The sequence below is a fragment of the Limanda limanda genome, chromosome 21 (assembly GCF_963576545.1).
Source record: "Limanda limanda chromosome 21, fLimLim1.1, whole genome shotgun sequence".
Taxonomy (NCBI): domain Eukaryota; kingdom Metazoa; phylum Chordata; class Actinopteri; order Pleuronectiformes; family Pleuronectidae; genus Limanda; species Limanda limanda.
The window spans coordinates 7,719,097-7,729,166 of record NC_083656.1 but is presented as its reverse complement, the minus strand read 5'-3'; the positions used below and the strand labels follow the sequence as shown (position 1 = coordinate 7,729,166).

The 10,070-nt window shown below is 43.8% G+C and overlaps 1 protein-coding gene across 1 annotated transcript; it reads left to right on the top strand.

Moving 5' to 3' along the window:
• The first annotated feature begins 87 nt into the window (after positions 1–87).
• On the top strand, positions 88–5,991 carry ghdc (GH3 domain containing). The gene is made up of 11 exons (XM_061094726.1): positions 88–281; positions 442–732; positions 1,541–1,737; positions 1,842–2,036; positions 2,163–2,282; positions 2,422–2,719; positions 3,514–3,703; positions 4,046–4,117; positions 4,250–4,383; positions 4,564–4,652; positions 4,730–5,991. Exons 1-11 carry the CDS (start codon positions 197–199, stop codon positions 4,949–4,951), a joined length of 1,893 nt encoding a protein of 630 aa, XP_060950709.1. The 5' UTR covers positions 88–196; the 3' UTR covers positions 4,952–5,991.
• Positions 5,992–10,070: the final 4,079 nt, after the last annotated feature.

The window sequence follows — 10,070 nt, the reverse complement described above, 5'->3', positions numbered from 1 at the left end:
AGTAAAACTGAAAGCAGCCACTAGACGCGTCATCGTTCAGTCAACCAATCAGGGGCCGGCTCTGACCCAAACACGGAAGCTGCTCAGACAGCTGATAGGAAGCAGAAGTTGAGGATCGTAAACATGAAGCCTGATCGTTAATAAACACGTAAACAGTCGAAACAGCGGGAACAGGGGGTGACACAGGTTTATTTGAATGGCTTCCTCTTGGCGTCGAGTCGCTGGGCCGCTGGGCTTCGCGGTTCTATTGGTCGCTGTCGCCATCGTTGTACAGACTCATGGTAAGAGGAAGCAGCTGAACGGGACACGTGTTGTTGTGACAGTGAAGCAGAGTCTGTGTTGTGTGTTGGTTTTTAAAACATGGGGGGTGCTGTGGGTGTACCATAAACCAACAGCGCCCCCACCTGGCTCGTCCTCTCACTTCCCGGGTGTCTCCCACAGGGATGCCGCCTCTCCTGCCCTCCACCCTGGGTGTGTGCTCCCTGGTCGGGATGGCGTTCCTCTGGCGGGACGTGGGCTCCAAGCTGAGGGGAGAGAACCGGACTTGGACCGGTCTGCTCGGGCAGTACGTGGCCGTGAAGGCGGTGGGCTGGCTGGGCAGGAGGCAGAGGAGGAGGCTGGAGGAGGACACCCTCCATGTGAAGAGGGTCCAGGAGGAGACGCTGCTCAAGCGCCTGCGGAAGAACACAGACACGAGCTATGGAAGAGAGTTTGACTTCAGCTCCATGAAAGGTGAGAGGAGGGATAACCTTGTTGTAATGAGGATCAGCAGCTCTCACACACATGTGTCCTTGAACTGAGCTGTGATGTAACATGATTCATGGTTTACGTAAAGTCTATAGGCACAGAAAGCGATGCCAGTAGGACCACAACCCTTATATATACAGTCTATGACCTGAACCAGCGTTTCACTGAGGTCTTAATGTTTTTAATTGACTTAATAGATTTACTTCACCTTACTCTAAGTGATGATTTCATAATTAATCAATCAATACATAATCAGTGATTGTTTTCTTCAATTAAAGATATTAAAGTTATAATCCCTCTCGGCTCATGTCAATGTTTTCTAATCAATTATTTTAGTAGTCATCAGTGCATAATTTATTTAGTTTGTTAACTTATATAATAATGAAAGTGTCAGATTCTCACATATTAGAATATTTGGCATTTCTGTTTTCTTTCAATTTAATCTTGATCTTTGGTTTTACTTTTTAAATGTGACAATTTAGCCATAAATTTGTCCATAAATAAGCACAGAGAATCAAATTCCAAAACATATTTAAATGATATGTTAATTCTCCAGATGTTTCTATTGCATAAAACGTTTTTAATACATTTGGTTTTAAGTAAAATGTACATAAATATATAATTATGACTATTATCAAACTCATGAGTAATTTAAAGATATAAGATGAAGCTTTGGGACCTTTTGAAAAAGAAAAGTATGTGAGACTAAATGATTTCAGCTCAAAAGTCGACTGATTGTCAGTGAAATTCTGTCTTAAGCTGCTGCTTGTTCACGTTGACACTGCTGTTTCAGACAGTGCCAGTTTCCGGGCGCGTCACCCCATCACCACGTATGAGCATTACCGAGAGCTCATCCGGCGCATCGCTGCAGGAGAGGAGAAGGTGATCATTGCTGAGAAGCCGCTGATCCTGGCCATGACGTCTGGGACGTCGGGATCCAGCTCCATGCTGCTCAGCACCAAGGACACCAACACCGAGTTCTTCCTGCAGGTGAAGCCGGCGCCTGGTGTCAATGATGTGTTGGCCCAGCTCCAGCCTGTGTTGTACATATGAAACTATGATGATGACAATAATCATTTGTGTTTGTCCACCAGGGGGTGACTGTGTGTTTGGACGCCATGCGGCAGGCGTTCCCTGCGACTGACAGCCTGCAGCGCACGACCAAGTTCTTCTACACACCTACCTTTCGCCAGTCTGAGGCCGGCATCACCATCAGACCTAACTCCTCCACGCCAGCCTCCTCCCGCCACATGCTGAACCTCTACACCACCCCAGCACCCGCCTTTGAGGTACAATAAACAAATCCATCGGTATGGAAGTAGTTTACAGTTTGTTTTTATGATTTTCCCTTGATTTCAATGCAGATCAACGTAAATATTTCTGAATGATTGCATATAAAACTGTTAACTATTTAGGTTCCCAGTGAGAAGGATACCCTCTACCTGCACCTCCTGTTTGCGCTGAAGGATCAGAGTGTGGGAACACTGGAGTCCAACTTTGCATCCACAGTTTTCTATGCTTTCACTGCCCTACAGGTACAGACGGTTTTCTTTTTGCATCACTCTCTCCTCTTTTTATACGATTTATAAATGCAGCAGCAAATTATATAGAATGTGTTTGATGAACTAAGGATTAGAAAAGTAATTTCTCTCTGATCTCCTCTCCGTCCTGCAGGATCGTTGGCAGGAGCTTGTGGGCGACATCGAACGAGGGACGGTCAGCGGTGCTCTGGCTCTGGAGCCCAAAGTGAGGACCAGGCTGGAAGCTCTGATGAAGCCAGACCCGGAGAGAGCCGCTCAGCTCCGGGTCAACTTCCAGGACGGCTTCAGAGGGATCGCCAAGCGGCTGTGGCCTCACCTCCACCTGGTGCTGGCCGTGGACTCGGGTTCCAATCAGATCTACGGGGAAATGCTGAGGGAGAGTTACTGCCAGGGGGTGCCTTTCTACTCACCCTTTTATGCTGCTACTGAAGGTAAGAACCTGCACACGACCCTGGACACCGCTGTTAGAACAGCTGCTGTCAATGACAAAGTGAGAGTCAGTTCTGATGGTACGGGGCCAGGAAAACTCTGCCTGACATAACAGGTGGAGGGCGAGTGTCCTACTGTCCTGCGAAAGCCTCACAAAGTCCCATAATCCATGGTCTAATAAGCACATTAAGTATGTATTATGCTTGGCCCACAGCAGGACTCTACAGTTAATGTAATGGAAGTAGCTTGAATAGACTTAAAAGCTGATAAAATGATGTAAGGACCCAACAAATTTTTTATTAATTTCCCTAAAAAGTACATTTGTTGGTCACCGATTCACAAGTGCACAAAGACTTGAGTTATTTTCTTAATTATTGGCTACTGACGCGTATAGATGCAGTGTTTGCTTTTAATAACTTGTGATGGCCTTTTTTACTGTTTTGGACGGTCCATAATTTAAAAGATTAATCGTTGATTCAATAATAAAAAGTCGACATCATTCCTTTCGGCTCCAAAGCCAAAGGGTGATCGTTGAGGTTAAATCATGGCTACAAACCTGTACAAACCGATGTGTAGCTGAGATAATGGGGTTTTAGCAGGAAATGAACATTGTGCATATATATCACCGATAGATTTAGAACCATGTCCAAAACAACATGGCGGATTTGGTGTATGTAAGAGGGGTGTTGGACCTCTGCGGATGTATGCGCTCTACCCGGTCCAGACATAGTTTTTTCTGTGATGTCAAGTTAGAAAGTCCTCTATCGTCTTTAATTGGATATGTGGGCCCCTGCAGGTCTGATCGGGGTGAACCTGTGGCCTCAGGAGCCAAACAGACGCTACCTGCTGTGTCCTCGCTCCATGTTCTGCGAGTTCCTGCCCGAGAGCAGCCTCGAGGAGGAGGCACCTCAAACTCTGCTGATGGAGGAGGTGAAGGAGGGACAAAGCTACGAGCTTGTCGTCACAAACGCTTCAGGACTCTTCAGGTAGGAAAAACACTTTTTATATATCATTTTATTTATTTTTTAAAGTGAAACACACGTTAATCAGTTGTCATTGTTTGTTGACTCTGTGGTCAGAGCATTTATTCAAATCACAAGTGCTATCACAATTCACAAAAAGCTGTGTGAGTGAAATGATGCCCCATAATTACTTTGTGTCCTTGTTGTGATGCGGGTTCACTTGACTGCGCTGCATGATGAAGCTTATATCAAGATCTGAGCTCTGGCTCCTACAGACGCTCTGATTTGTCATTCAAATGTGACCTATTGAACATCAGATGTGTTGGACAGTTGTAGAAGGGATGTCTGTATTTTGTCGTTTCACAGATATCGCATGGGAGACATTGTGAAAGTGGTCGGGTTCCATAATCAGTGTCCGATGGTTGAATTTCAGTACAGGTACAGTACAACACAGTGTGCAACTAAATGCATGTTAATCATCTCATACTGTGTGTTAATTATCTTTAGTTTTTTTCTTCTGAGTACATATTGAAAGAGAAGTATTTTGCCTCTGTTTCCCTCTCCTGTCAGACGGGGTCAGATGTTGAACGTTCGGGGGGAGAAGGTTTCTGAAGCGTTGTTCCTTAACACTCTGAAGAAAGCTGTCACTCAGTGGCCAGGATCTCAACTGGTCGACTACTGCTGTGCTGAGAGCGGCATCATGGGTAAGATGTAGGGCTGCTTGAATCCATGATGCAGCTTTTTTGGGGTCTTTCAGATTCTGTGGGAGGAAGTAGGAGCACTTGTTTTGATGCAAGATCTGAAAGATGTGAAATCTTCCTTAGAGGTCAGTCAGGCTCAGTTTGCGTTATGATGAATCTTACGTTACTGTGTTGGTGTTGTAGGAGATTCAATAGGCGGATCAGATCCTCATTACCAGGTGTTCGTGGAGCTGAAAGGCGTGAGGAACCTCACAGAGGAGCAGCGATACAAGGTGAGTAATACACGGCATGGTATCTTGTTTTTTGTATTATCATGAAATCACTCATAACTCTTTCTCCTTCCTGTCAGCTGGACGTCTGTCTCCAGCAGGACTCGGCGGTCTACAGGTCTTTCCGTGTCAAGGGCAGCATCGGACCAATGAGGGTGCAGCTGGTGGCGGACGGTGCGTTCAAGGAGCTCCGTAAGCAGATGATGGATTTCTCAAACACCTCACCCAACACCTTCAAAATGCACCGAGTGCTGCGCAGGAAAGAATACGCAGATTTCTTACTGGGAAAAACGGTTTCCTAAAACCGTGACTCTGACTGGTGAGCGCTGACTGACTGAACTTTCGAAGTTGGTGAATTGTGCCTTTAGCAACCGAGATTAGACAAAAAGGCAAATTTTCGACGATTGGAAATGTTTATATGAACCATATTTAAATTTGTATTAAAGCAAAGTGTTAAACTGCTCCTGTTGTTTTGTTTGATGAAATGTTTCAGGACCTCTCCAGGCTTCCCTGACAGTAACAATTCAACCATATGTTGTCTATTTCCAGTGCTAAAGATACTTTCTGAGTTTATCTAACCAGGTTTTAGTTTTGTTTCCTAATCTCAGGTAAAAGTCTTAAAGGAGAAAGCATTTTATTTTTGTTACATTGATGGTTTTGGGTGCAGCTGGTGAAAAAGCAAAAGAACATAAAAGAAAGAACTCCCCTAAAACTCGTAAAATATTGACATTGCTTCATAGTCTTTACAATATCGCTCTTTTAGTCAACACCATCTGGTGATATAGCAAGTTTTGGCAACATAATATTCACAGTGTCACAATAAGATGGTAAGATTTATATGTAAAATTAAACCCCTTGTTGGCCCAAATCATGGAGTGAGGCTGCAAAAACATCCTTAATTCTCTGACCCAGAAACCTTGTTAAATTTCTGCAAGTAAAACTGATGTACGTTGAGGGCTCATATTACATCTACCAAGGAGGTTATGTTTTCACCCTTCAGAATCATCGTGAAAAGAATAGATGTCTTTGAGAAGTTCATTGCATCAGCTAATTATATAATTTCTTGAAACTGAAAAGGAGTTTTCATTATTACATGTGTGTCCAGAAATGCTGGTTCATCACAATAAGGTTTCCCTATTCAGTGATATCATCCACCACTAGAGGGGGCTAATCTTGTGTGTACAGATTCACTTTTTATTTGTCTCATTAGCTCCATTCTACAACTGGCTTTTACACACAGCAATATTTAGATGAATCATAGTCAGGACTTAAATATCAACTAAATCCAGCATTATTATGTTTTGTCAGATTCTATCTTGATTAAACTTGTTGTGAATCTTTACCATGTTGTCAATGATGGAAAAAATGTTGTTGCATGGCACACTTCTCTCTCCGCAGGCCCCTCCGTCCACAAAGTGGGCTAATATTTTTAGTAACGTCCCACTTCAGTAGGGATTTGACACGTCTCCCGCCTCATTCAGGCTCCATGGTGCGATCAGACCGAAGCAGCAGTGATAAAGAGCTAAATTTGGCTCATTGAAGCCCGTAACACATGGTTTTTACATGAGAGGATGACGTGAATGAAACAGAGGCTGGGGGGGTTTAAACAGTTAAACCTGTGGTTACCTGAGGAAGTGAGTGTGTTATCAGCCTCGTGTTCTCCAGCGCATAAGAGGATACAGGCCGACTTTCACATTTCACCTCCCTGCTCTTGTGCCAGTGCTGTTATGTAGTTTTGTATCTACACATATACTTCTGCCAAAGCTTAAAAAAGACATCTGAGCTTCAAAGAACTGAAACTACAAAAATAGTGGGAACTGCTTCTCTTTGTTCTTATAACAGGGATTTGTAGTCTTTTATGTCAGATTAGAGTTATTCATCCAGTCTAAAAGCTTTCAAGCTCAAACTACTGAAGAAAATTTAAAAATGTGCTTTATTTTCTCAGTGTCAGACAGAAACAGGGACATTGGGTTATTGTTTTGTGTTCACAGTCTTTTTTGGATTCATTTATTTGAACTCAGCAGGGTAGTTTCCTTTGCAGATGATGCTTTAGGAGCCATTAAAGGACCACAATTCACACAGAGGGGCCAATTATATGTCCAACAACCACTTACAATTCCTGAACCCAGTAAGGTTTTATAAAAATAATAATTTAATAAAAATACTTGACAGGAAAGTGGCATTCAGGGGCCAATCTGATTGTAGCTTATCTGTGGCCAGTGCCTTCTGGCTCTAATAGAGATAATACATGAAATCTGAAGTATTTTTAACCTTTTATTTGACTTTTTATTATCTGTTAAATACAGATTTTTTTCTTCTTCTAGTTGGTGTTTGTTGAGGATGTTGTGTGTCTTCCACTGTCTGTTGTCCTCATGTGCTTTGAGGATTTGCATAAACACACACACACGCACACACACACGCACGCGCGCAAACAGAGCTTCTGTGCACATCTGCTCAGTCACAAGTTAATTCATTGTAAACAGCCGAGATTTGCGAATGACAGGCCTGATTTCTCACTGGGTTTGCTGAGGTAAGGAGGACGTGTTAAATTGAGAGGAGGGAGATTTGGATGTCTAGTGAATGAGGACGGCTATAAAACTCATCTGGATATCACAGCTTACTTCAGGATTAGGGCTGTGGATTCTCATTCAAGTTTAAAGACGGTGAGCAAGAGTTACAATCGTGAATATCAGTGAAAATTTGATTATTTTCAAATGTGAATTGACTCATTCTAAATTCAGCGTTTCAGCAGATGTTAAAAACAAGCTCGGAACTCTGGGAGATGTAGTCGGGGTAATATTTCACCTGGCTGCCTGTGTGTCGCTGTGTCGTATTAGACCGTGGAGTAGATAGTGGGCATGTATAATGGATGAACCTCTTTATTAGTGACAAGCAGAGATGGATGAACTACAAGAAGAAAGGACAGTGAGAGGCCATTAAAAATAAATAGCGGTGATGGGTTGCCGGAGCTTGAATAGGATCTGAGAGAGGGAACCATACTTTCTAGTCTCAGTCTGCGAGTTACTCCAGTCCTTCACTTTCACTGGTTTTCTGTCTCTGTCTCTGTCTCTCCAGCTGCAGGTCACCTGTGCTGCCTGCTGGATGGATTAATTACTCAATGCATCTTAATGGCCTTTCCTCTGCAGAATTTCCTGACTGACAGGATGTTAATGATGAGTTTACAGAGATACACACTGTCAGAGAATCAGAATCTGCAGCTGCTTCCTCCCTTTTCATTTATATCTGAATTCTTAGCCACTTAAATGATTTATTAAAGGTGCCGGTGCACAAACACGCACCAGCATCACTCACCACTTCTCTGACCTCTTATCTTAGAGATGTGCCGTTGCTGTCAATCAAGATGAAGTCCAAGCATATTTGTTTTGCTCTCAAGAATATCAAACTTCATCTGTGGCTCGGATCGCTTAAACTTTTCTCAAGATTACTGAAAGTTTTCTGTTTCTTCAGATACCCGTTTTATTTTACTTGATGCCCCAATCTGCATAGAGTTACGGTCTAGGAAATGTACTGTGGAGATCTGTCTGTTTCTATTTCACCTACTGACAAATATTCCACTTTCAAACTTGAAGTGGAATATTTGATGGAAAGTGGAATATCAAAGTTCCCTCATACGCTCCCAAGTTTAATGAGTCCTGAAAAAAAAAAAGGTATGAAAGAAAAACTTTAAGATGATGTATTGTTGTCGCAGGATGTGTTCTGGGTTTTCTTCTGGCTGCCGGCTAAACATATATATACAACCTCGGCATCCTCAAGCTCCACATAAATCACGGTGACAATTCAGCCTCACAATTTCAGTAAAACTCCGACCTCTACTGCAGCTGAAAACCTCTTCTAGTCACATTTAAAACGAGCAGAGCAGTCATCTTCAGCACATTTTCCAACCCCTCCTGCCAAAAGCTGTTAACATTTTATTAAGTATGTGTTTACATTGCCTTTGAGCCTGAGCTGCACTCCTGTCATTTAACTTAAGAACCAACACTCAAAATAAAATAGCTCTCATTAAATATTAATGAAGAAACCTGATAATTAGATGGATGATTGAGAGCTACATTCATTATCATAATGGAAAGCTCCTCTTTCCATGACTCCTATTAAACCTAATGGTATCGCTGTTGACGGAGGAAACATCTTAAGGCGGATGACATCGTCTCTATCTCGAGGTATTTCCCTTATCGGCTAAGCTGCGCTGTTTGCTCGGGTCAAAGTAAGATAAGATGTGACGTTTTCTTTTGGTTCGTTCAGTCCTCATGAAAAACATCTCCAGGCTTATCCTCTTAATCCGCTCTTAGCAGCTTTTACCCCAGAGCCTTAATTCTCTCATGAGGATACTGTAGATGCTGCAAGTTAACAGTGACCAGCTCCATCCAGTAGGGACTTTAAAAGTTGCTATAATCTAAGAATATGGGATTTGACATCTGCAGGTCTTACAGCCTCTGCAGCTCCTTCACTTTGAAAAAAAAAAGTAGATATAATATAAGAAAATAAATGTGAATATATTGCTTCCCAACACGGTAACTATTTCCCTTGAGTCTCGAATGACAGAGCAGCACAATAGCACCCAGTCTAACAGAATACAACAGGCTGCACTGACCGACATGCAGGTAATCCATCTTTCCACGATTTGCAGACATGCACACAAAAGCCATGTGCTGATAGTAGCTCTATGGGATGTAATGGTGCTGTCACCAGCTCCGAAAGCATCCCCCTCCCTCCCTCCCTCCTCCAACTCTCCCTCCTCACTCTCTCTCTCTCTTGCTTTCTCTCCCTCTCTTCCCCCCACCACAGATGAGAACAGGTCCCCACAGAGTTTGCCAGCATCTCATTGGCTGAGATATCACAGGAGTGGATGGAAGCAGGAGCGAGTCGTGAGAGAAAGCTCAAGAAGATGCAACTACTGAGCCCCAGCATCCTGAGAGAGCGCTGAGCTGAGGGATGAAAGAGGTGTAGACACCTGCCCCGTCCTATTTTTCTTTTTTGGTCCTGCAGATTCTTGCTCCTCTTTGTAGATGGAAAAAAAACGGAACGATAACTTCCTCCACAGTGCTGCTGGAATGAGCTCTTTGGCTGAAAGCTGCAGAGAAGCAACAGCTGGGCGGTGATGTGACGCTCCTTGGATCTCAGCATCACCTGGACGTGAGCCCTATCCGAGCCTCCCGCACCCAAACCCGTTCACTGGTGGGGGGGGAGCTATTTCAGGCGTCCCCAGGCTGCACAAGTTGTCTCCGGGAGAGGCATCGCTCAGAGAAAGGTGGCTGCTGTTACTGTAAATGTGTGTCCCCGTGGCTGGCACTGGACTGTCACCCTTGAAGTCTCCTGCCCCCGCCGAGAGCCCCTGGAAGCCGGCCGCTCTGACTCTGGGATGCTGTGACCGAGAGCCAGCCGTCCCACACCTGGGTCAAG

Coding starts and splice junctions, on each gene's coding strand:
- ghdc (XM_061094726.1), top strand. CDS start 197: ATGGCTTCCTCTTGGCGTCGAGTCGCTGGGCCGCTGGGCTTCGCGGTT. Junction 2,283..2,421: donor ATGCTTTCACTGCCCTACAG/GTACAGACGGTT, acceptor TCCGTCCTGCAG/GATCGTTGGCAGGAGCTTGT. Junction 4,384..4,563: donor TGCTGAGAGCGGCATCATGG/GTAAGATGTAGG, acceptor TTGGTGTTGTAG/GAGATTCAATAGGCGGATCA.